General features: G+C 52.4%; 1 protein-coding gene across 2 annotated transcripts; it reads left to right on the top strand.

Annotated features, from left to right (window-relative positions):
- Positions 1-607: 607 nt before the first annotated feature.
- On the top strand, positions 608-25,925 carry YIPF1 (Yip1 domain family member 1). 2 transcript variants are annotated; one of them, XM_020987816.2, is made up of 10 exons: positions 608-784; positions 6,442-6,523; positions 6,899-7,062; positions 7,974-8,054; positions 14,139-14,226; positions 15,370-15,486; positions 17,496-17,662; positions 19,037-19,219; positions 21,932-22,059; positions 25,425-25,925. In XM_020987816.2, the coding sequence occupies exons 2-9, from the start codon at positions 6,493-6,495 to the stop codon at positions 22,025-22,027; spliced, it is 927 nt and encodes a 308-aa protein (XP_020843475.1). In that variant the 5' UTR covers positions 608-784; positions 6,442-6,492; the 3' UTR covers positions 22,028-22,059; positions 25,425-25,925. The 2 variants fall into 2 exon arrangements, with proteins under 2 accessions (XP_020843475.1, XP_020843476.1); XM_020987817.2 differs by lacking the exon at positions 608-784 and adding an exon at positions 1,089-1,245.
- Positions 25,926-26,073: the final 148 nt, after the last annotated feature.

Raw genomic sequence — 26,073 nt, 5'->3', positions numbered from 1 at the left:
GGGCCTGGGTTCGCATCCTGCCTGACTCTGCGATCCAAGGAAGTCGTGGACCCGGGCCTCAGTTTCTTCTTTGGTCAAAATGATACAGTAGGATTGGGGGGCGCTCCCTGAGGCTCCTCCTAGCCCACGTGGAGGAGCCCACGTGGAGGAGGCCGCATTCAGGGGACGCCCCTCCCTGCTCGGGGAACCCTCCTCTCCCCTCCCCTCCCCTTCGCCTTCTACTCCAGGCAGGGTCTCGGGAGGGGCGGGGGCGGAAGGCGTTCCCAGCTTCGTTCCTCCCCTCTCCTTGGGGTGGGGGTGCCTGTCTCTTTAAGAGGGGAGGGGCAGGGAGAACCATTTTTCCAGCTCGGTCCTCCGGGATCCATGGCTTGAGGGGGTGGGGCTCTGGCTCCCCCGAGGGGCGGGGCGGGAGGAGGACGTCTAGTTCGTGCGCTACAGTTTCCTTAAGAGCCCATATCTCCCAAGGGGCGGGGCGCCTCCCTCGGTCCAGTCCGTAGGATCCTCCTTGGCCGAGCCTCCAGTCTCTTTAAGAGGCCGGCCTCGGGAGGGGCGGGGCCAAGAGGGATGGGGTGGCTTTACTTTCCCAGACCTGCGCAGTGTGCGCTGTGGAGGACCGAGGGAGGAAGAAGGAAACTCGGCTTATCCCTGCCCCGCCCCACGCCACGCAGCGTGAGCCGGAGGTGGAGGCGGAGCCAGAGCGAACTGAGGCCGAGGCTCCCCCCGCTCCGCGCCCCCCGCCCCCCACCCCGTCCCGTCCTTCTCTCCGGAGTCCTAGCCTGGCCTGGTAAGAGTTTGGGCCCCGCGGGGGGAGGAAGAGCGACCAAGCCCCCACCCCTCCCCCATCCTCTTTCCGAACAAGAGTCTCCCCGCAGCCCCCGACCCAAATCCCCCAATTTCCCTCCTTTAGCTACGCAGGGCCTTGAATGCCGTGACCATTCCACTTCCCGTCTCTCACTGGCAGGATCAGTTCAGGTTCTTACCAGAGGGATGGAAGGGGTGGGGTGGGGGACTTCTGACTATCCAGTCCAGCTCCATTGGACCTGGGTTCAAATCCCAGCTCTGCCTGCAGGTCATTTCGCTTCTCCGTGCCTCAGCTTCCCCATCTGTAGGAAGAGAGGATTGAACTAGAGGGTCTCTGAGTCACCTTCCTGGTCTGGATCTGAGATGTTATGGAGCATAGGGGAGCCCCCTCCCACACCAGCTCCTTGAGGACTAACGATGATCAATGGAATCGCTGGCCCTCAGGTTTGCAGAGCACGGTGATCCCCATTTCACAGATGAGTGTACTGAGGCTCAGGGTCTAGGGGAGCGACTTCCCATCTTAACCCTGCCCCCTTTGCACCTGGTACCTCCCCCTCCCCCAGTATGCCTGGATTGTGTCCCCCCCATGCCTAGAATACCCCTCTCCCCCCAACTCTCAAGGAGGGTCTGCCCCCATGGCCCCTCCTCCAGAAGCCTTCCCCCCACCATTAGTGTTTTCTCTGCATAGAAGATACTTTGTATATACTTTGTGGCAGCCTGTCCACAAGCCCTGTTATTAGTGCTTAATAACAATAACAATAAATGATAATCTAATAGGAGCTTAGGGCCCCACCCTCCGGGAGCTCACGTCTCAGGAGGGGGCAGCTGCTTTTGCTTGGGCTGGGAGCAGTTTCAGAGGGAAGGCACTGGCATGGAGGGAGGGTAGCTTCATCATGGGAGATCTGAGTGAAGTGCCCAGCAGGAGTTTAGTATGATCCTGGAAGTCATAGGGAGCCAGTAAATGTTATTGAGGGAGGGGGAGGGGAGAGCTTAGGAAAATCCCTTTGGGGTCAGGGGGAGGATGGTTAACGTTCTCATCTCCAGGGGAGAGGATGCTGTGGAAGGTTTGGGGAGAGGTGACATATTTGGATTAGTGTCAGTGGAGAGGCCCAGAGTAAGTCCTTTAGGGAGGATTGCCTAGCCATGGCAAGAAGGCTTGGTTGTGGGAGGTAGATTGGTACGGGACTCAGTTGGCAGGTTTCCTGGTCTTCCCTAGCCGCAGGTGGTGGGAGTGGCCGAAAGTTGGGGTTCAGCAAGGTGTGATCGGTAGTAAGAGGACAGATGTTTGAAGGTAGAGCTGAACTGGGGGGGGTCGAGGTGGAGGGTAGCTGGTCAGGGGTCATGGCCTGAGATGGAAGGGGGGGGAGATTGGTGGGAGGTCACGCTGGTGATGAAGAACAGGACTGGGTGTTGGAAGGCAGAGGAAGAGGTGGAATGGCACCTGATTGTGAGCAGATGAAGAATTGCAGAGTTTGTGAATGGGGGACGGGGGTCTCGTGGGTGGTGGCTGTCTCTGGGGCAGAGGGGGTGGTCCTGGGAAATGAGGAAGCGGTGATCCTGGGAGGTTAGGGTCTTTGAGGGAGCACCAGTATGTGGGCCCTAGGGTGAGGGCAGGAGCTGGGGGGAGAGAGGCTGTTGGTCAGTCACCAAACTCATAGATGGCAGAAGGGCAGTGCCCTGGTGACCAGCTTGGCTACGGGCCCGAGGAGGAGGAGAGGTTCCTGAGTGATGCTGGCTGAGGGACAATGGGGAGCAAGGACCATTCTGACTGCCCACCAGGCCTGATGGGTGAGGATGAGGGAGGGAGCAGCCAGTCCTGCAGAGGGTGGTCTGGGAGTGAGGCTGTGTTACCAGGGAGCATCAGAACGTGGAGGATGGACCAAGGGAAGGGTTTAGATGAAACCTGGCTTGTTGATAATGGGACGGGCATCGCAGAGAGCACAGAGCATGGGGTGAGGAGAGCTGCGTAGCACTGGGGGAGACTGGACTAGTGGTGGCTCCGTACAGGACAGAGCAGGGTTTGGGTGGTGGTGGGAGGGGGTTCAGACTCACTGGGGAGGAGAGTTTGCTCTCCATAGAGGAACGAGAGAACCCAGGAGAGACTCCAGCATGGAGAGAGCCCTGGCGAGGTAGGCAGGTGGTCCGACTATTCCTGGGCCTCCTTGAGGACCAGCCTCCTGGAGGAGGCTCTCCTCCCAGCAGGAGAAGGTATGAGGCTTGGGGGAGGCCGGGTAGGAGCCGACAGATGGCGGGGGAGGTGGCTTTGGTCCAGGATGGCCCCTGGATGAGGCCCTGGTTGGAGACCATGTCTCTGAGGACAAGGACTGTTTGATTTTTGGTGTATCCCCTGTTATGGTCCAGAATGACGTTTCTTGAATTGAATTAAGATTCGCAGTTAGGTTTCATCTGGGCCTCTGGGACACCATGAGGCTTCCCCAATCTAGTGTAAGCCTCATGGATATGATTATGCCAAGGGGGCAGCCACAGAATGGGCTGCCTGGGGAGTTGGGGGGCTTCTCCTCCAGGGTCTTTGATGAAGGCCAGGTGGCCCCTAGGGAAGTGTGGGGCGTCAATCCTTGTTCCAGTGTGGGCAGCACCCTGGGCGGTCCCTTCCATCTCTGAGATTCTGTGATCTTCCCAGTGTCCAATTGTGCCAGCTGCAGCTTGTCCGTCTCCAGGTTCAGAAGGGGAAGGGGTCTCAGAGACCCTCAGACACTCCATGGCTTCTTAACCTGGGGGCTGAGAAGTTGTTTTTTAAAAAATATTTTGATACCTGTCAATATTACGGGAGTGCTTTGGAATGCATTTTATTTTGCATATTTAAAGCCTGCTAGAGGAGTCTAGGACACAGTTGCCCGGTATACAGTAAGTGCTTAATAAATGCTTGTTGACTGGCTTAAAAAAAGACAAGAACCGCCACTCCAGTCCACCTCCTGCCATGTTCTTCACATATTAGGAAATTTGACTTAAGACAGAAGAGGAAATGACCCCATGACTTCCTCTGCTTTTCCCTCCTTGATCCCTCTCGGCTAAAAGCCCCAAACCAAAGCCCCTTAAACCACAGCTTTCCTGACAAGGTGTCAAGCCCCTCTTCGGGAATTCAGTTCAGTTGCCTCAGCAGAGAAGGCCCCGCAGGCCCTGCCCTCCACAGTGGAGGCTTTTTGGGGGCAAGAGTGGAATTCACGGGAGAGGTTGGGAAAGCTCTGTGGCCCCCAACCACAGCCCCTTCCCTGCCCCCCAGCTCCTGGTGCATCCTCACCACTGGTGCCTGGGCCTCCCTGTTCAGTTGGCTACATCTGAATTGGAAGGACAGCTTTGTGTGGCCAAGAGGAAGCGAGGAAAGAAGCATTTATTAAGCACCTGCTGCGTGCCAGGCACTGGGCTAAGTGCTTCACAGATATAGGAGGTGGATTGGTGAAGGGGAAATGCAGACAATCAGAGCTCTGCCCTTGGGGATGCCCAGGTATCATCAGCTGCCCAGGGAGAGCTAGAGACCAGACATAATGTGGGTTTTGTAGGTTGGGCCGGGGAAGTCCTTAGGTTTAGGGATTAGGAGAAACCACCTGGTCTGTTCCTCTTCCATCTAGGGGGTGGCGAGGGCTCCTCTGGTGACAGCTCTGCCCCTTGTGGTACTGAGCCCCCCCCATTGGAGGTCTTCAGGCAGAGGGTGGAGCGTTACATAGGGGGGACTTTTTAAGGTATGGACCGGGCTAGATGGCTGCTGGGGTTCCTTCCAACTCTGAATCTGGTTTTGTGAGGACGTGGGCTATGGAGCTGGAAGGGGCCTTAGAGCCTAGGATGTCAGAGCAGCAGAGACTGTGAAAGATGCAAGGTCCCCCCCCATAGCACAGGATGTCAGAGCTGGCGGGGAGGGGACTCCTTCTTTCTTTCTTTCATCTAGTCCAGTCCCTTCATTTTACAGAGGAGGAAGCACAGGCCTAGATAAGTAAAGTGACCTATCCAAGGTCATTCAGGGGATTCATGGCAGATGTGGAAACTCAACCAGGTCTCCAAATTCAAGTCTAGAAGGTTGTTGCCCTGCACTCCGCCACCCCCTCCCCCACCCACCACCATGACCTCCTCATTCCAGGCCACTGTGGCCCTTTGCCCATTCAGAAGAGGAGTCTGTTACCTCTCTTGTGTTGTGGCCCCCTTTGGAAGTCTGGTAAAGCCTGTGAAGCCCTTCTCTGCATCATATTTTTTAAATGCATAAAATAAAACATGTAGGATTACAAAGAAAACCAGTTACATTGAAATGCCATTTGCTGAAGTGAGTGTGATGGTCATGGGAGCTATCGTTATTCTTTCCTTGTTCATTCGGGGTGGGTGGCACCCTCAGCCCTCACTCTACTCTCCAGCCATCTCCTAGACAGCCTCGCGCCTCATTCTTGCTGCCCTTATGGTGTCCTCCCCCTCCCCCAGTTTATTTCTGGACCTGTGATCCAGTCTTAGCCATTGTGCTGGCCAGGGTGGGTGAGTCTACTCTTCTTTCCCATTAGAATATGAGACTGTCATTGCTTTTGTATTTGTATCCTGAGGGGGCAGCTAGGTGGTGCCATAGTGCACGAAGTACCAGACCCAGAATCACGAAGACTCGTGAGTTCAAATGTGGCCTTAGACACTTACTAGCTTTGTGACCCTAGGCAAGTCACTTAACCCTCTTTGCCTCAGTTTCCTCATCTGGAAAATGAGCTGGCGAAGGAAATGGCAAACTACTCCTGTATCTCTGCCAAGGAAACCCCAAAATGGGGTCACAGAGATTTGGAAATGACTGAACCACATTCGTTCATTCAGCCTCCTTCCCTCTTCTCACAATTTTTAGTAGGTATTGAAAGGAGGGGCCAGTGCATATGGGAGATCTAATCCCTTGGGATACCCATTTTATCTTATTTTATTTTATTTTATTTTATTTTCTTAGGCAACTGGGGTTAAGTGACTTGCCCAGGGTCACACAGCTAGTAAGTGTCAAGTGTTTGGTCTGAGGCCGGATTTGAACTCAGGTCCTCCTGACTTCAGGGCCGGTGCTCTATCCACTGTGCCACCTAGCTGCCCCCAGTGCTCATTTTAAAGACAGTACTTGGGGGTCTCAGACTCTGGTTAGAAATAGGCAGAACATTGAATGATAGACCAGGAGGTTTGGCTGCTAATTGGATGACCTTCGGCTGGGCCTCCTCTGGCCCTGTTTCCTCACATGTGACGGGACTTTGATGGGTTGACAACGCTTTGCAGTCTGCCTCTTTTTTCTCGATAACTGCTAGAGACAGCTGTGTGGCTTGGGGCAGGGGACCAAGAGAGGCCTGGGGTGGGAGTGGGACCTAGGCCAAGGTTCAGGGGACCTAGGCATGCCTTGCAGGCACCAAATTGAGACTGAGCTGGGTGTGGGCCTGTGAGCACAAGTGCCTTGCCTAGGGACGGCGTGGCACAGAGCTGGCCTCACGCTGGGTGATTGGTCAGGTGATTGACCTCTCTGTGCCTCAGTTTCCTCTGCAGGGAAATGGGGATAAACAGTGCCCCCTCACAAGGCAATTTTGGTGAAGGCATTTTATAAACTTCAGAGGATTCCCCAGATGTCAGCTGTTCTAACTTGCCAGTCCTTCGATTCTTTTGGTCGTTTAAACAAGTCTTCCTTTCTTTATTTAGGCCTCCCTGCAGCTGTTCCTTTTGATCACAGGGCAGGAACCTGCCGGATGAATGGCAGCTGCCGATGACTTAAAATTCGAAGGTAAGGACCTTCCAGCCACGCCTGCAGGACCCTGACCCGGAGCCTGCCCACAAGCAGTGACTATACTCTTAGTGAGCACCTGCTGTATGCAGCTGCCTCCTGGGAGGTGGGCTAGGTTTGGGGATGACATCAGAACGACCATGACGTGGTCCCTGCCTTCCTAGAGCTTACAGTCTGGCAGGGGAGAAGAGGCTGAGGGAGAAGGAAATTCAGCTGTTCTAATCTGTTATCAGATTTGTTCACAGTTTTTCAAAGTTGAGGTCCTTGCCCCTTACTCTGAGGCAGGCCTGGGCAAGGTCGCCTCCTCCCCAGCCTCTTTTGTGGATTCCAAGTGCGGAGTTGACATGCCCCTCTCTGTTGGGTTCTCCTCTGCAGAATTTGGCGACGCGGCCAACTTGCTGCCGGCCCCGCCGGATGCCACGGCTGTGACCATCGAGGAGCCCAGTCAGAAGCCCCCCGCCCCGAGGGGCCTCCCAAGAGGCCCGGGGAGGGAGGAGGATGAAGAGCTGCTGAGCCACAGTGACTCGGATAAGACCGAGGTGAGAAGGGCCATCCCTCCCCCCACCCCCCTGCCTTGTAGCAGTGATGGCCACGGTGGGGCCTGAGAGCTCTGTGTGTGTCCCGGGCAATTGGCATTTCAGTTGGGTTATTTTTGGCTAGGCAATGGGGTTAAGTGACTTGCCCAGGGTCACACAGCTAGTAAGTGCTATATGTCTGAGGCTGGATTTGAACTCAAGTCCTCCTGAATCCAGGCCGGTGCTCTATCCACTGCGCCACCTAGCTGCCCCTCCATTGGGTTTTAAAACACTGAATTATACTTAGTTGGGGCTGTCGAATCCAGCCCTATCTGGACCTTCTCACGTTTGTTTCCTGCGGCAGCACCTGAAATTCTCCTCTTAGGGAGTCATTCTTTTGGCTGAAGTATCCCAGGCCTCTCCTTTAAAATTCACATTCCCTAGGAAAAAGGAACAAGGCACTAGCCCTAAGTGTAAATTAAGCATCTAGAGACACACATTCAGCTTGGAGAAAAGAAGATTTAGGGGGACGAAGCAGACTCAAGTATTTGAAGGGCAGAACGAAAGATGTTCCTGTGGGACCTTGGCCAGATCACTTCCCCTCAGTCTCTCATCTTTAAAGTGAGGGGGGTAGGCCTGAGGACCATTGAGGACCTGCCTCACTCTGAATGCGTTACTTTCCTGTGTGACTGCCGGTCCAAGGAGTCTGGGGGAATGGAGGCTTGGGAGGGGCATCTTTACAAAAGCTGGGCCAAGAGCTGCAGGGAGGAAGGGGGGAAGGCCAGCCTGGGGTCACACATGTGATCTGGCCCAGGTGGTCCAGACCCCAGAACAAGGACCCTTCTTCTTCATATTTGTGTATTCAGTGGACCCATAATAAGGGGGCCCAGCCCCAAGTGGGCATTCATCGAGTACACTTATTTCTCCCCTGGCAGCTCCTGGCTGGACAGAAGAGAAGCTCCCCCTTCTGGACATTTGAATACTACCAGACCTTCTTTGATGTGGACACCTACCAGGTTTGTGCATTGCTCTTACCTTTAGTTATGGCTGTGTGTGTCTGTGTGTGTATGGGGGGGGCTTAGGGGAGTGGCCGTGGACCTTGGGCACAGTTGGGTATCCTAAGAGAGGCAGGGCCCTGGCCAGACTGATGATCGGTGCTCCCCTTTAGACCAGGATTTTTCAGGAGTTTTGTGCCCTGGCCCCCTCTGGCAGTCGATCTGGGGGAGCCCATGGAGCCTTTCTCAGAAGGATGGTTTTGAATAATTAAAGGAAAATGCTCAGTTTCCATTAGGGGTTAGTGAAAATAAAGCTGTCCTTTCCCCATCCAGCTTCCTGGAGTCCCTGGGGGGGTGTGGACCCCAGGAGAAGCAGCCCTAATTTAGACGTGACTGCACTCGGCTCCGCCCCAGGGTACCCACTCACGCTCAGCTGCTTCACTGGTCCACTTCTGCTGGAACTTGGGGAAAATAACATTTGTCCCTGACGCCCTCTCAGGGTTTTCTCTGGGTCCCCCATGGCCTGGACGCTGAGGGGCCTGGATTTAGTGTGGGGGACATCTGGTCTCCTGGCTCCCTTTGCCCCGCTCATTGCTGTCCCTGGGAGACGTCAGATCACGGCCGTGCTGTGGTTCACGCCTGGATCTCCCCAGATCAGAGAGACCGTGCCCCAGGGGAGGAAAGGGGTCATGGGAACCAAAGACTTCTCCTTTCCAGTAGTAAATGGCAGCCTGGGATTTAGACCCAACCTCACTCACTCTAAATTTGGACAAGCTCCTGCCTCGATGTGAGGAAGCCCTGAGTTCAAATTCTGCCTCGCTGTGAGGCTGTGTGATGGGTGATGTTGTGCTCAACCTCTCAGCCCCAGGTCGCCATCTATAAAGTGGGCATAGTAAGTGTAGCTGCCTCTCAGGGTTCTCGGGAGGATCAGATGAAGATGAGGCAGTATCTGTGAGGTGCTTTGTTACTTCTCGTCCTTGAGGTTCATTGCCCCCCCTCCCCTCCCACACAAGCCCTCAAGATAACAGGACATACTGGGCATAGGACAGCTGTTTTTCCCTCTCTCCAAAAAATTGCCCCAAACGCATAAATATAAACAGTGGTGATGCTAGCCTCCGGACAACTGCCAGGATTCTCCTCCCAGACTCCCTGCCTGGTGAGCCCCACCTTCTGCTTGGGGCCCTGGGCATTTCTCCAGCCTTTGAAAATCTCTCTCCCATGGAAGGGATATGGAAGTGGGAGTCACTAGAGAAGTGAGCCCTCCAGTGTGAGGTGAGATACCCACAGGACTCTGACCTGAGAACATTACCCTGAGGACTTGGCTACCCCTGGGAAGGTGAGGCGCTTGGGGTTCCTAGGGAAGTTGCTCCTGGTCATGGTGGAGAGCAGAGCACGGGGTCTGCTGCTGTCCTAGCTCAATCCTTGATGGTTTCCCTGTTCCGGGATCAGGTGCTGCCCATTCCTCTTCTCTCCTGAGACTGGCAGGTGCAGCCCTCTCTGGGGGCCGTGGTGGGACTCCTCCAGAAGGCTGGGACCCGGGCCCTGCCACCCTGGGCCTCGTAGCTCTTCTCTCTGCAGCTGTCCTTCTTGGGGCTGAGAGGTTACGCCCCTGCCTCCCGGGGGCTGGGGCCGAGACCGCAGACACTTGCTTCTTGGGCCCATTGAAATGTGTGCTGTCTGTGACCCCCCTAGCTCATGCCGCAGGTCCCTTCTTACCTCTGCTGCTCTCTGGGGCTTTCTGGAAAAGGGTGATAGAATTGACTGTGTAATTGCAACCCTGTTTTGTGGCCCAGAACAAAGGATTGATTTTGACCCACGATGGTCCAAGCCAATGAACTCGTTCCAAGAAATGAGACCCAGTGCAGTCCCACACAGTGGCCACCACAGTGGGAGACTGGTTTGCCATTTCTGTGGGGCAGGGAGAGGGTGCCCTCCCACATGCTTGGGAGAGTCCAGAGAGAGGCTCTGAGTCCTGACTCCCTCAGCCAGCAGGACGACAGAGCACAGACTCAAGGGTGAGATCACGCCCTTGAATGTCAACTTTTTGGATGACTCTTTGTGACTTAGTGGCCAGTCCTCTGTGAAGCAGCCATCCCTCCCTGCTGCCATAACAGGGACCAGAGTGATTCATCGTCATCCCAGAGTGCCAAGTCCTTAAGTCAGGGGGTATGCTGGAGTCCCTTCAGCTCCAGAGAGCTAACTGTTAAGTTTCCAGTGTGAGCATTTATGTTTCAGAAATCACAAAGGTTTCATTTATTGTTTTGTTGATTGTTTCAACTGAAGAAAGTGATTGAGAAAATGTTAACAATACCGATTAAACTTTTTAAATTTTCATTTATTTATTTATCTATCTATCTATCTATTTATTTACTTTTTAGGTTATACATGTGTAGTTATGCGAAACACTTCCATAGTAGTTGTGTTGTGAAAAACTAACTCTATTTCCCTTAATCCTATCCTGCCCTCCCATTTATTCTATTCTTTCTTTTGACCCTGTCCCTCCTCAGAAGTATTTGCTTCTGATTACCCCCTTTCCCAGTCTGCCCTCCTCTCTATCAGCCCCTGCTCTCTTGTCCCCTTCTCCCCCTATTTTCCTGTAGGGTAAGACAGATTTCCATACCCAATTGAATGTGTATGTTATTCTCTCCTTAAGCCAAATCCTATGAGAATAAGATTCCCTCATTCCCTCTCACCTTCCCCTGTTTCCCCTCCACTGTGAGAGACTTTTCTTTTCTGTTTTTTTTTTGTGAGATAATTTACCCCATTCTACCTCTCCCTTTCTTCTCTGAGTATCATCCTCTCTCATCCCTTAATTTTATTCTCCAGATATGACCCCTTAATCTTCAACTCACCCTGTGCCCTCTATCTATCTATCTGTACATACATACAATTTTTTTCCTTCAACTACCCTAATACTGACAAAATTCTCATGAGTTACAAATATCATCTTTCCATGCAGGAATGTAAACAGTTCAATCTTAATAAGTCTCTTATGATTTCTCTTTCCTGTTTACCTCTTCATGTTCCACTGGAGTCCTGTATTTGAAAGTCAAATTTTCTGTTTAGCTCTGGTCTTTTCATCAGGAATGCTTGAAAGTCCTCTATTTCACTGAATGACCATTTTTTCCCCTGAAGGATTATACTCAGTTTTGCTGGGTAGGTGATTCTTGGTTGTAATCCTATCTCCTTTGCCCTCTGGAATATTATATTCCATGCCCTGCGTCCTTTAATGTAGAAGCTGCTAAATCTTGTGTTATCCTGATTGTGTTTCCACAGTACTTGAATTGTTTCCTTCTGGCAGCTTGTAATATTTTCTCCTTGACCTGGGAACTCTGGAATTTGGCTACAATATTCCTAGGAGTTTTCCTTTGGGGATCTCTTTCAGGAGGAGATCTGTGGATTCTTTCAATTTCTATTTTGCCCTCTGGTTCTATATATCAGGGCAGTTTTCCTTGATAATTTCTTGAAAGATGATGTCTAGGCTCTTTTTTTGATCATGGCTTTCAGATAGTCCAATAATTTTTAAATTCTCTCTCCTGGATCTATTTTCCAGGTCAGTTGTTTTTCCAATGAGATATTTCACATTGTTTTCTAATTTTTCATTCTTTTGGATTTGTTTTACAGTGTCTTGATTTCTCATAAAGTCACCAGCTTCCAATTGCTCTATTCTAATTTTTAAGGAAGTATTTTCTTCAGTAATCTTTTGGACTTCCTTTTCCATTTGGCCAATTTTTCTTTTTAGGGCATTTTTCTCCTCATTGGCTTTTTGGACCTCTTTTGCCATTTGGGTTAGGCTGTTTTTAAGGTGTTATTTTCTTCAGTATTTTTTGGGTCTCCTTTAGCAAGCTGTTGACTTGTTTTTCATGATTTTCTTGCATCACTCTCATTTCTCTTCCCAGTTTTTCCTCTACTTCCCTTACTTGCTTCTCAAAATCCCTTTTGAGCTCTTCCAAGGCCTGGGACTGATTCATATTTTTCTTGGAGGCTTTGGATGTAGGAGCTTTGATTTTGTTGTCTTCTTCTGGTTGTATATTTTGATCTTCTTTTTCACCAAAGTAAGATAATATAGTCTGACTCTTTTTGCACTGCTTGCTCATGATCCCAGCCAATTACTTGAGTTTTAAACTCTTTGTTAAGGTAAGAGTCTGCTTCCAATGTGGAGAGTGTACTGTCCCAAGCTTCAGGGGTTTGTGTAGCTTTCAGAGATACTTGTAGGACCTGTAAATTTTCAGTTCTTCCAAGGTGGTATGATAAGGGTGAGTGTTTACTCCTTTCCTGGCCTGTGACCACAGTATTCCTTTCTGTCCCGTAACTGTGAGGAAGGGTTCCTCTCCACAGCCACTACAAGCTCCACCACGCCAGTGCTCCTCCTCACCCCAGCACTGCCACCCAGAACTGTGACCCAGATCCACACACGGGCAAAGCAAGAGATTCCTGCCTCAGCACTGGCAAAGAGATCCCTGCAGTCCCTCTCTGATCAGCCACTGGATTCCCCCTCAGTCTGTGGGCCGGAAGCTCGGGAAGCAGCTGTCCCTCCCAGGGCCGCGCTCTTGGGGAATGGAGCTGAAACCCTGCCTTCCTCTCTGAGCACCGACAGAAACAGACTTTTCCCATTCACCTTCTAAGTTGTCTTTGGCATTGCTGGATTGAGGAGTCTGGAAACCTTCACAGCTGCCCGCGATTCAGTCCTCTGAGGCCTGCTCCAGGTGTGCTGCGGCCTGCGTGCCAACCCTGCGCTGTGCTGTGCTCCCAGCCCGGCGTGATACACCTTTCTGATCGATCATCCAGGTTGTCTTGGGCTGGAAATTTGTTTCACTCTGTCTTTTTGTGGGTTCTGCTGCTTCAGAATTTGTTTAGAGCCATTTTTTATGAGTATTTGGAGGGGTTTGGGGGAGAGCTCAAGCAAGTCACTGCTTTCACTCTGCCATCTTGGCTCCGCCCCCCCATTAAACTTTAAAAATGTGTCAGACAAATTTTTTTAATTCTGGACAGCTGATTGTTAAATATTTACCCACATACCCCTACCTGCACCACTAAGCTAGCATACTTTTTCCCAGAAGTGACCAGACTGCAGGCTCAGCACTCTGTGGTTCTGCCACGATTATGAAAGTTTTGATTCAGTCTGGGCCCATGCAATGAAATTCAAATATACTTTTAGAAATCAGAATACATTGTTTTCATATCGACACTGATGACTTTTTTTTTTGGCAAGGCAGTGGGGGTTAAATGACTTGCCCAGGGTCACACAGCTAGTAAGTGTCAAGTGTCTGAGTTCAGATTTGAACTCAGGTCCTCCTGACTGCAGGGCCGGTGCTCTATCCACTGTGCCACCTAGCGGCCCTGACACTAGTGACTTTAATAAAAGCATGATATGTGTCTTAAAAGAAAGGAATGATTCTTCTTAAGGCAGTATAGACAGAATCCTAGCGAATGGATTTGCTAGTAATTGCCCCTGGTATGGAGCGCCATCACGTGGTGGTGGCTTGTGTCGCTTCATTTACGGCGTGGTCAGTTTCTCTTTCTGACCTTGGGACGCGCAGCTTGTCAGTTTCTCGTTTGGTTACTTTGGGTGATTTGTACTTTTGTAGATATTGATCTCATCTAGATTTCCTCTTCCGTTGGCTGGTATGTCAGGGTGCTGGGCCCTTCTGTACTCTCCTTTTTATTAGGTTCTTGGGGATGCAGACATCCCTGGAGAGACAGGCCTTGTGGCCCGAGGAGATTCCATTCTCCCAAAAAGAAACCCCAGAGTTGGGCTGCCAGCGTCATCATCTTCCATGATTATGTGGCATGGCCACGAATACTCCCTCTCATTCCCTAACAGACGTGAGATTTCTGTAACATGATATTCTTCTCCCTTCTGCAATCCCCTTATGGCTGCCAGGTGCCTCGTCCACGGACATTGAGGTCACAGCCCCCGGGGAGTTAAGTGACCTCCCCAAGCTCACACGGCTTGACACCAGGCCTTTGGATTCCAGGCCAATGCTTTTTTCACACCATCCCTGAATCAGTCAGCCAGCTGGCAGTTTTAAAATGCCTACTGTGTGTCAGGCCCTGTGCTAGGTCACCTCGCTGATCTCCACTTCTCCACTGTCTTGTTTCTAGGTCTTCGACAGGATAAAAGGCTCGGTTTTGCCTGTCCCTGGGAGAAACTTTGTCAGGCTGTACATCCGAAGCAATCCGGATCTCTATGGTGGGTGCTGCGTAGTCCAGGCTTACGTCTGTTGTGTGGGTGGTGTCACCTATGGTGAGGAGGGGGACCCAGAGGGGGCTGATGGAGGACCCCTGGAGGAGAGCGGCTCAGATGCTCTTCCCCAGCTGCTCCTGGTTCTGGCCTCTGGGGCCAAGCAGAGCCCGGTTTAGCCTTGGGACAGCCTGAGCCTGGGAGATGCCTTTCGATACTTAAAGGGCTTTTGTGTGTGGGAGGGATTGGCCTTGCCTTGCTTGGCCCCAGAGGCCAGAACCTGGAGCCTGGAGGGGAAGGGCCCTGTCATCCCTCGAATTTGCTGATCTCTCTTCCCTCCCTGCGAGGGGCAGGTCTCCCTCCCAGAGGCCCTGAATCCACAGGTTCCTTCAAGGCCCAGCTCAGAAGCCTCTTCCTGGGGACCCCTTACCACTTCTCATGGCCCTGGGCCTGGTTCTGTTTACCATTCTGACTTTAGGTCCCCAGGGCCTTGTCCATATAAGATACCTGGGGCCTGGACTTAGAGTCAGGAAGGCCTGAGGTCAGATCCTGACTTGGATACTGTAGTAGCTGTGTGATCCTGGGCAGGTCACTTTATTGGGCCTCCATTTCCTCCTCTGTGAAATGAGGAGGGGGGACTGGGTGGCCTCTAGAATCCCTTATGGCCCGGTGTCTGTGACCCTCTGTCAGATTTAATAAATGCTGATTGGGTCGGCATGCATGGGGAAATGCTGTAGAGGTAAATAGAGGTCCGATGGAAGGAAAAGCCATTAGGGTATTGTCTAAAACTGGATCGAGCCACCCTGTGTCTGGAGGCCTCCAAGCAGAGCCCTGTCATCCTGTGTTCTATAGTGGGAATTCTGTGGGGCACTGACTACTGGAGATCTGTCCCTCATCCCACAAGTCTTTAATCCAGCTAATGGCTGATAGAGGACCTGGCCTTGAAAAGATAATCGCATTAAGCAAGTGTTGATTTTGTCTGAAATTCTTCTGTCTTGGGCCAGTCCAGGGAGAGGGGAAGAGGATCTTTGCAACCAAAGTCTGGTGCTGACTTTGTGCGTGTGTATGTGTGTGTGTGTGTGTGTGTGTGACTAAGTGTGAAGGCGCGTCTCCTCTTATCCCCTCTGCCCCTGTGCTCCGTCTCCTTCACAGGGCCCTTCTGGATATGTGCCACCCTGGTCTTCGCCATCGCCATCAGTGGGAATCTCTCCAACTTCCTTATCCACTTGGGGGACAAGACTTTCCATTATGTACCAGAATTCCGGAAAGGTCAGGACTCACTCTGGCTGTTGGTGTTGTCGGCCGACATCCGCCTACCTGGGGTAGAGAGGCATGGGTGCTGTTGGTGGAGCCACATTTGGGGCAGCCGAGGCAACGTCTCACGAGAAAAGCTGGCAATGTCAGTAGCGTGGGGACACAGCCTGGCATGTGCTGGGCATGGCTTGGCAGTCAGGGTGCCCATGGGCTTGTCCGTGGAGGCTTTAGGCCTTTGTCCAGGATAGCAGGATTTCTCAGTGGGTCAACCAAAAATCATTTATTGAGCATAGAGTCGAGAACGGCATTTATGTATGAAGTGACTACTGTCAGGTCCTGTGCTAGGTGCTGAGGGTGCAAAGACAAATAGGGAGCAGTGCTTGTCTTCCAGGCATTCAGAGTGATCTTCTCAAGGTGCAGGTCTGACCACATCACCTCCCCTGCTCCGTAAACTCCCCGGGGCTCCCTATTGCCTCCAGAATCCAATACAAGATCCTCTGCTTGGTGTTCAAGGCCCTTCACATCCTAGCCCCACTCATACTTTTCCAGTCTTCTTACACCTTACTCCCCACCACTTCTCTATGACGTGCTTGAAAAAGATCATTAATTAAGCAGCAGACTGGGATTTAAACCAAAGTTGTCATTGGTAACAGAATGTTTCATTTTTGTCTTTGTATTTGCAGCGTTTAATAGAGTGCCTGGTACGAGTAGGTGATTAATAAATATTAGTTGATTGATTGATTGAATGGAGGTTGGGATTGTGTCTTAACTTTGACTGCCTCAGCGCAGTTCCTTATATACCTTAGGTGTGTAATGTTTGTTGATTGACTGATTGACTCTGTGCCATAGGGACTGGGATTTTTCGACATTAAAAATACATGCATTTATAAAACAGCCCTTCACTGTGCCCCCTCCTGAGGGTGGTGCCTAAACAGTTGTCTCCTTTGCCTACTCCTAGTCCCAGCTCTGGTTGGACACTGAACCGGACTTGGTGTGACCACCGCTCTTGCTTCTGCTTCTGCCCAAAATATAAAGTAGGGTGGGCTACATCTTGGGTCATTTCAGTTTGTGAACCTGTGCTCCTAAAGAGAGGGAGAGAGGGAGAGAGGGAGAAAAAAGAGGGAGAGAGGAAGGGAGGGAGAGAGAGAGAGAGGGAGGGAGAGAGAGAGGGAGAAAGAAAGAGGGAGAGAGGAAGGGAGAGAGAGAGAGGGAGAAAGAAAGAGGGAGAGAGGGAGGGAGAGAGAAAGGGAGGGAGAGAGAGAGAGGGAGGGAGACAGAGAGGGAGAAAGAAAGAGGGAGAGAGAGAGAGAGGGAGAAAGAAAGAGGGAGAGAGGGAGGAAGGGAGAGAGAGAGAGAGAGAGAGAGAGGAGGGGGAGAGGAGAAGGGAGAGACAGAGAAAGAGAGAGAGGGAGGAGAGAGAGGGAGAGAGAGGGGGAGAGAGAGAGAGAGAGAGAAGGGAGGAAGAGGGAGAGGAAGAGTGGGGGGGGGAGAGGAGAGAATGCAGCAGAGTGCTTCCTTCCCAAGCCTTCTGTGGCTTCAGGATGAAGAGAAAGGTCAAGTTCTAGGTGGACCCCTGTCATTCAGAGGAGTCATCGAACAGCACCTCAGCTGCTAAGGCAACATTATTTAGACAAGAAAGGGACACTGGTCATTATTTCCAGCAATTCATCAGAGAACTCAAATACCCATTTCCCAGACGGGAAAAGCATTCAGTAACATGGTAGGAAAGTTAATTTGTACCCAGGGCATTTTAATAAATTTGCTAAAACAATTGCCGTCAGCTCTGTTTGTCCTGAGAGGACACTGTCTTCCATGGGGAGCGCGGTCTGCTCTCTGTGATTGACGTGCTTACCCACATCCCCGCTACGCGTCCCTCTGGCATCTTCCCTGGGCTAATCCGGTTACTTACTTGTGCCCACCTCCCGTGAGTGGATGGGACGGTGCAGTGAGCGCTGGGGCGGAGGCCATTCTGGCCACTGCTGAGATGCACTGGGGCGTTTAGACAGCTGTGGTGTCTTCCCCAGTGTCCATTGCAGCCACGGCCATCTACGCCTATGCCTGGCTGGTCCCTCTCGGCCTCTGGGGTTTTCTTCTGTGGAGAAACAGCAGAGTGATGAGCATCGTCAGCTATTCATTCCTGGAGATTGTGTGTGTCTATGGCTACTCGCTCTTCATCTACATCCCTACGGCGGTAAGTCGGGCCCTTGGGTGAGGAGGCAGCCGGCCTGTGGACTGCATAGTGCAGGGAGAGCTGGGCGTGGAGGTGGGAGGGCCCGAGTCAACCCGCCTCTGCCCCTACTACTCGTGTGACTCTGGACAAGTCAGCTTCTAGAGCCAGAGCTGTGGAGCTGGCTGAGACCTTAAACACTGCCTCCTCACGCGCCTCATTTTACAGATGAGGAAACCGAGGCAGGTGAGGGTGAGGCCCCCTCCAGGTCAGCGTCTGTGGTTCTTTGTTCCACACGGCCAGGACGTGTTAGAGTTGTGATGCCGTAGCCGCCCCGCTACCCCTTGAGGAAAGCTTCCCTGAGGTTCCCCAAGCCCTTCTGCCCTCCGAGCCTCTGGTGCAGATTGCACCTCCTCTCCAAGTTACCGTCTTGAAGAGCTGCCTGAGCCATTAACGGCTAAGCAGCAGGTTTCTGAGACCTGACTTGAACCCTGGTCTTAGTGACTCCAAGGCCAGATTCTTAACCTGGGCTCTTTAAAAAAGCTTAGTTACCGTTGTCATTCAGCTACTTCACTCACATCTGACTCTCCGTAATCCTTTTTGGGGTTTCCTTGGCGAAGAGACTAGAGTGGTTGGTCATTTCCTTTGCAGCTTACTTTACAGATGAGGAAACTGAGGCAAACAAGGTGAAGTGACTTGCCCACACAGCTAGGAAGTATGTGAGGCTGGATTTGAACTTGGGTCTTCCTGATTCCAGCATAGTGCTCTGTCCCCTGTGCCACCCAGCTACATTTCAATCTAATGGTTTCCTCTGTCGTCCTGTGTATATCTTATGTATGCAGAGGGGAGGCCTTAGCAGCTGTGGGGGTCAGATAGGGCTTCGCGTCAGAGGAGGCTCCTGAGCTGAGCCTGAGCTGGGAGGCTGCCGGGCGTTCTGAGAGACAGCAGGGAGAACACTCCAGGCCCGGAAGAGGCAGAGACAGAGATCTGTGAGGATCGCCAATTCCATTTTACAGATGAGAAGGTGGAGGCCGAGAGGGGTGCCACTCCCGGTGGCAGGAGGGCAGCCGATCTGGGGGCTCCCGATGAGTCGTTTTGGGTGCCGCCAAAGCCTGGCGCCCTTTCTCAGTCGTGTTTTTGAACAGCGGAAGGCAGTGCTGCACTGCAGTCAGTGAAGCTGAGGAGGGTGGGTTGGTTTTCCCCGGGCAGGTTCGCGGAGCCCCAGAGAAGGGTTCTGCAGGCACCAGCGTAAGCACCCTGACCGAGCGCGGGTTTGGCTCGTCTCTCTTGAGAATGGTGATTCCTAAGCTGATGAGATCTCGGGGGCACAGCCACACACCCCCTTTGTTCACGCCGCCTGCCTCAGCTTCCCCCTCAGGTGCCTCGTTCTCCCTCCAGGTCCTGTGGATCATTCCTCAGAAGGCTGTGCGCTGGGTGCTGGTCACGGTTGCCCTGGGCCTTTCGGGCTCCGTCCTGGTGATGACGTTCTGGCCTGCCGTCCGTGATGACAGCCGGAGGATCGCCATCGCCACCATCGTGACCATCGTCCTGCTTCACACGCTCCTGTCTGTGGGCTGCCTGGTAAGGGCCGGTCCTGCCCCTTCGTGGTCACTGCTGGTCGCACGGACCCAGGTGGGACCGTTGAGTGTGCTGGTGTTTGTGATCCTGGGACATGAGAGCTGGCACCCCCCCCCAGATGGGAGGCTGCTGCCCAAGATTAGCGATCGAGGTGGGATTTAAGTGACTCACCCAGAGTCATACAGCTACTAGTGACTGAGGCTGGATTTGAACTCAGGTCTTTCTGACTCAAGGCCTGGAACTCTGTCCACTGTACCAGTCAGCTGCCTCTAATTATCATCATCTTCATTATTATTGCTTGCATTTAAGATCAAGTGAGGAAGCCCCCTCATTTTCTGGTGTGACTTTTTAAAATTCCCTCATCTGAGCAGCTGTGAGTCCTGGCCTTGGTTCACCCCCCCACTGGGGTCTGCCAGGGTGGGTCTACACTGTCCCTGTATCTGGCCCACGTCAACCTGAATGTGGCCGATACTCGGCATGTTTTGTGGGTCTGGTTTTGTGAGAGGTGGAGAATAGAGGGCTGGCCTTGGAGTCAGGAAGACCTGAGTTCAGATCCTGCCAATGACACTGGGCAGGTGTCTGCTTCCCAGGCTGCTCTGCGTCCTCTTTGGGTCCCAGCCTGCTCTAAAGTGACCGATGAGTGGGCAGTCTTCGTGAATGGGAGGAGGTTTCCTCCCTGGGAGATCCTGCTCCCGTGATAGCGTGGCTGGGACCAGAACCTCTCTCCTTCCTTGTGGGGAGAGAGACATGGAGGTGAAAAAGACCCCTCCATCCCCCTCCTTTTACAGACGAGTCAGCCAGGCCCGTGGAGGCAGAGGGAAAGTCCCTTGCCCAAGGTCACATAGGTAAAAATCACTAGCGTTTACACGGTACTTTACGCAGTCATTAAACATTTATTAAGCTCCTATCATGTGGCAGGCACTGGTGCTGAGCCCTGGGGGATACAAAAAGAGGCACTGCCCTCGAGGAGCTTACAGTCAAATGGGGGGGGGGAACGACATGCAAACCACTGTGTACAAACAAGCTCCCACAGGAGAAACTGGAAGTGATCTCTTCTGGTCTTCACAACGCCCCTGGGAAGTAGACGCCGTCGTTAGCCTCATTCTACAGATGAGAAGCCCCACTCTGAGTCCCGGGACTAGTAAGAGTCTGAGGCAGGATTCACACTCGGGTCCTTTTCCTCCAGATCTGGGCGCCTTTCCTCTTCAGGGAGATCTCCTTTGTAGATCTTTGCAGAGGATGCAGGAGCAGCCGTTGCAGGAAGGAGGCCTCGCTGTTGGCGGCTTCCCAAAGGAAAGCTGTGGAGGAGGAGCTCTAGTGGGCTCAGACCTCCTTTGGCGTGTTCTCCCAGTGCCCCCTGCTGGCTGACTGGTGTGAGGCGGCCCTGCTCCCCCAGCTCTGTCCAGCACTTGCTCACCCACGAGAGGTCCTTGTCAAGATGCTGGCCCCTCCAGGGCAGGCCCAGAGGCTCTCCCTCTTTAAAAGCTGCTCCTGAGATGCTGGTAACCTGAGGTTTACCAGAGTCAAAGGTCAGAGGTCGAGGATCAGGTAGAATAGTGTGGTGGATGGGTTCTCGTCCCCCAGTGGCCACCCTGGGCTACCCTCGACGGTGCCATCTGCTGCAGGAGAGGGGGTCTTCTCACTGAGCCAGTGAAGGGAAATCACAGCTCCATCGGTCATCCCTCGTCCCATGCAGCTCTCACGTTCAGCTTGGGCACCCCTGGCCCCTTTGGAGCTTTCTGACACGGGCTCACAGGGGAGGGTTTGGAGCCAGGTGCTACTGTGGAAAGAGTCCTCGGAGTGAGGGATCTGGGTTCAAAATGACCTCTTATGCTGATTTGTGTGTGTCTGTGGACAGACCTTTTCTTCAGTCTTCAGGATCCTTACCTTTAAATTGAAGGGCCAGTTTGGACCAGATGGTCTAAGAGCCTTCCACATCTCCCTGGAAACTGTGGGGGGCAGCCTGGGATTGGGGAAAAGAATTCTGGATTTGGAGTCAGAATGCCAACCCTGACATTTCCCTCTGTGACCTTGGGCCCAGGGCTTGGCCCCCCTGGGCCTCTGTCCCCTCATCTGCCAAAAGAGGGGCTGGACCGGGTGTCTTGATCCATTGATCCTTATGATAATAAAGCAGGTACTGGGCATGGGGGGTGGGGGGCAGGCAGCGTGATTAAGGAAAACAGGACGGTTGGCTGTCTGAGGGCCGGGGGTCTTCACCTTTTCTGAGTCCTGGACTTCTCTGGTGGTCAGGGGAAGCCTCTGGACCCCTCCTCAGAATCATGCTTTTAAATACATAAAATAAAAGATATAGGATTTTACAGGAGGCCAGTTATACTGAAATTCAATTATCAGAATTTAAAAAAAATTCATGTGTCCTAAATTAAGGACCCTGGACTTGGCAATCTTGAAGGTTTCTTCCAGCTTTAAGTCTTATGATTCTGGGTTTTAGACCATTCAGTTTTTTTAAAAAGCAAGTTTTATTGATGACCTTTTTTTAAACATGGTTGACACTTTCTAGTCAATACCTGATTCTCCCCAACCCCTCCGCCCATAGAATCCTCCCTTATAAGCAGGAAGTACAAACCACAACACTGGCTGGGTTGTCTTGGTGGGATCTGACTTAGGCCGCCTCTTCGGTCTCTTCTAACCCTGAAGCTCTGTGACCTCTGTAGATTCCTCTCCTGTGCTCTCCATCATGGGTATCCTTTTCTGCAGGCATACTTCTTTGATGCCCCTGAGCTGGATTATCCTCCTGTGGTCACCCCCACTACTACTCAGAAGCAAACAGCTGCATCCGTCAAGGCCGGGTGAAGAGGACCCACCTGGGCTGGGTGACGAGGACCGTAAGTCATGCCAGGGTCTTCATCTTCCTCCTGTTGAGTGTGTTCAAAAAACCCAAACGGCTTGTGGGCCACAAGGAACCCAGTCTGTCAGAGGGGCTGATGGCCCTTTTATCTTTTCAGAAGGGAATAAATTGGGCAGTTCACTAATTAGGGGGTAAAGTGGAGTATGGAGACTGTAGCTGAAAAATTTTGTTTTTATTTTTAAAACCAGATGTCCCTTTGGCATTGGCATCTCTCTGGGTCACAGTTGTTATCTACCAGAGGCACCCTGTCTTCCTGGCCTAAGCAGCATCACCCTCATAGGGATTGCTTCCTTTTTTGCCTCTGACTTTCTTATCTCAGCACAGTCCTGGGCACAGGGCAGTGAGTCGGGTTCCCTGCCCCACCTGCCCCTCCAGGCTGTAAGCTGGAGTGTCAGGATCTCCCAATGAGAGAGTGATGAATGTCCCCTCTGGCCCCGCTCTGGCAGAGGCATCAGTCTCCTCAGTGACGAGCCAGGGGCGTCTGGATCCTGGGCTGCCAGAGATTTATGGCCCGGTCAAGCGTTTTACTGTAAACTTGGGCCAAGCTCTCCTGGAGAAATAATAGTTTCTAACCTCTCTGCTCGCCAAGATAACCTTCACCATGTAAATCAGCAGTGCTGCCCCAGCTGTTAACCCCTTCCCTGCCCTGGATTCTGTGCTTTTTCCTGAAGCAGCCAGCCTGAGCTGGCATGAGGTGGGAAGGCCATCTGGTGCAGCCCCCTCCTCTTAGAGATCAAGGGGCTCAGGCCCAGGCTGGTGAAGAGGCTGGCCCAGGACCACCCAGGTGGTAAAGCCGAGGCTTGGATTTAGGACCTCTGACTCTGAATCCGGGTGCTAAAGCAGAGAGACATCCTCTCCCTCTCACCTCCCCAGCCCCCATAGGAAAAGAAAGGTCGGCCCAGCCCCTGTGACAGATACGAGCAACACAGCCCTGCCTTGGCCCCTCCTCCTGGTGAGCGCTGGGCTGCCTCTTCATCCTGAGCCTTTGGAATCTTGGTTGGTCCTTGTGTTGATCAGGGTTTGACAAAATTTTTAAAATAAGTTTTATATTTCCTTTTTTTTTTTAACATCAGCGTAATTTTCCTCCCTTTTCCTCCCAATGGGCTGTCTCACATAGCAAAAATAACATTTTTTAAAGGAAAAAAAAATGGAAAAATTAGAGGGGAAAAATTAGCATAACTGGCTGATACATTAAAAATGTCTGAAAGTATGTGTCGTGCGCCCCCCTGGGGACTCATGCTGGGGTTAGGTGGGGCGTCTTCTCTTTCTTCTTTGGAGCCAGGATCTTTTTTTGTAGTTTCACCCCATTCACTTTGGATTAGTTGATTTTCTGTCTTTTCCTTGACTTGGCTGACCTCCCATGCATCAGCCCCTAGGCTTCTTCCCCAGTTGTTTATCTCCACGCAGTCTTGTCATGGCCTTTGGTGCCCTCCTGGTTCTGCTCACTTCCCTCTGCATCTGTTCAGACGAGTCTTCCCAGGTTTCTCTGAAACCGTGCCCTTTGTCATTTCCTTTTCCTTCCCTGCTGTAATCTGTGCAGCCATTCTCCCCCATCCCCCCCGGCTGGGCTCTCCCCTCGGTTTCCAGCTCTTTGCCAGTGTAAAAACTGCTCAGGGCAGCAGGTTTTCAGGGTTAGCCAAGACCTGGAGACAAAGGAGGATGCCCATCAGCTGGGGAATGATGGATCCCACTGTGGGGCACAGATGTGGTGGAATGTTATTGTGCTGTAAGAAAAGATGTGGGAGGGGGCAGCTAGGTGGCACACCGGACAGAGCACCGGCCCTGAAGTCGGGAGGACCTGAGTTCAAATCCGGCCTCAGACCAAACACTTGACACTTACTAGCTGTGTGACCCTGGGCAAGTCACTGAACCCCAATTACCTAAAAAAACAAAAACCAGAAAAGATGTGGGAGATGAATGCAGAGAATCCTGGGAAAACTGATAGGAACTGACACTGGTAATAATTCACAGCCGGCTTTCATAGAGCACTTCAGGTTTGTAAAGCTCTTCCTTACATATCACCCCCTTTGGTCCTCATGACAGCCCTGGGAGATGGGTGCTATTATTATTCCCATTTTACTGATGAGAAAACTGAGTCTGAGAGGAGGTGAAATGACCTGCTCAGGGTCCCACAGCCAGGAAATGTCTGAGGGAGGGTTCGAACTCGGGTCTTGCAGACTTCAAGCCCAGTGCCCTATGCATTGTCCTGCCCAGCTGATACCAAGGGACTGTCACGATGTCAGCGGAAGCCGCAGCCCCCAAAACCATCAACATGGGTGGTCAGCAAAATTATAGACAGGAATAAGCCACCCACTTCCCCCACCCCCAACTCCTCCACAGAGGTCAGAGGCCACAGCTGGGGAACGTGGCACATGCTTAGATCAGGCTTCTTCAGTGTTGTCATCGGTCTTCGTGAATTTGTTTTTCTCTTTTTCCTCTTGTTTTTGACTTTTTAAAGAAATTCTCTGTTCCACAGGATGTCTTTTGGGCTGAGGATGAGGGGAGGGTATAGGGGGAAATCGGACCGTATGAAAACAAAAGGTGGATCTGGGAAAGTATTCTTTGAGAACGTGCAGGGAGAGGCCTCAGAAAGGCAGAGGCCCGGATGTCTGCAGTGGCCCTTTTTGTGACAGCAAAGACCTGGGACTGATGCAGGTGCCCATCTTGGACTGCCCTGGGCACGTGCTGGGAACATGGCTGTGCCCTAAGGGAGGTGGACCTGAGTCATTCCAGGGGTCAGGGGAGTGTTCTGTGAACTGATGCAGAGCGAAGCAAGCAGAACCGGGGACCAAGTAAACCATTCGAAAGGAAACCACCGTGAAAGGCCTCGTAATTACTGTGATCACACTCGTCCTCAAAGAGTAGGAGAGAAAACTCACCTCCTTCCTTGTCCACGGCGGCTGTATCGGTGCCAGGGCTGGTTTGCTGGGCAGGAGAAGGTCATGGGCAGGGGATGGGGTGTCTGGAAATAACAGGGATATAAAAAACAGAAGTGATCCGTACAAATTCAGAATTGGAAAGACCCCAGGAGGGGGGGCTCCCTCTCTTGCTGGGGAGGAGGAGGGTGGGCCACAGCATCCAGGGTCTAAAGCAAGTGGGAAGCCCCCTCACTTTACAGATGGGGAAACTCAGGCCCGTGGAGCGTAGTGACTGACTTGCCCAGGGCCAGCCAGGTAGCAGGTGGTACAGGCAGGATTGGGCATCCATGGCAGCGAGAGATGCTCCTTGGGAGCCTGATGTAGATGGGCTTCCAGGATCATGGAGGGGGTATAGCGGTGGTGGGTGAGGAGGGGAGTTCAACTTGTGAGCTTTCCTCCCCCATTCTGTCTTTTGTACTTTCAGGTCTGCTGTCTCTTTTCCTGTTTTGAGGAATAACGGAAGCCCAAGAGACGGGACGGACCCCTCTGCAGATGCCTGGCCTCTGGAGGCTAGCCAGCCCTGGAATAACTTAGATGCTGTGTGGTCCCCGCCTCTGCCCCATCCCCTTCCCAGGATGGGCTTTCTCTTCCTTCTCATCTTCGACATCCTTGGCGTCATGGCTGGGCCTTGGCATCTGTCCTGACAGCTGTCTCCCGTGGTCCTATGACCTTGATCGCTGGTTGGAGCTGTGTCCACAGCACTTGAATTATTTATCATTCTTGCTGGCAGGTGAGAATTCAGCAGTGCTGAATGCCTAATGCCACGCTTCCTGCCCAGCATCTCCGGGCTGGGGAGGAGGCTGGTCTCGCTTCCCTCTTCCCCGTGGGGGATTCTGAGAGCTCACTGAAGGGCCGGCTCTTGTGGGTGACTAGATTCCAGGTCATTGACTCAAACAGTGGTGCAATAAATACCTCGCAGAACGCCCCAGCTCTCCACTCTTATCTTTTGCTTACATGCTCACCACGGGACGGGAGCAGGAGGATGGCTGAAATGAGGTCAGCATGTCTGAGGCCCAAGGCCAGGACATCGCTGCCCTGCTGGCTCCATCACCACACTGGGGTTTCCTCTCTTT

Source organism: Phascolarctos cinereus, unplaced genomic scaffold (genome assembly GCF_003287225.1).
Source record: "Phascolarctos cinereus isolate Bilbo 61053 unplaced genomic scaffold, phaCin_HiC Scaffold_5;HRSCAF=322, whole genome shotgun sequence".
Lineage (NCBI taxonomy): Eukaryota > Metazoa > Chordata > Mammalia > Diprotodontia > Phascolarctidae > Phascolarctos > Phascolarctos cinereus.
Note: the sequence above shows the minus strand (reverse complement) of the source record. Positions and strands in the feature narration are given on the sequence as shown.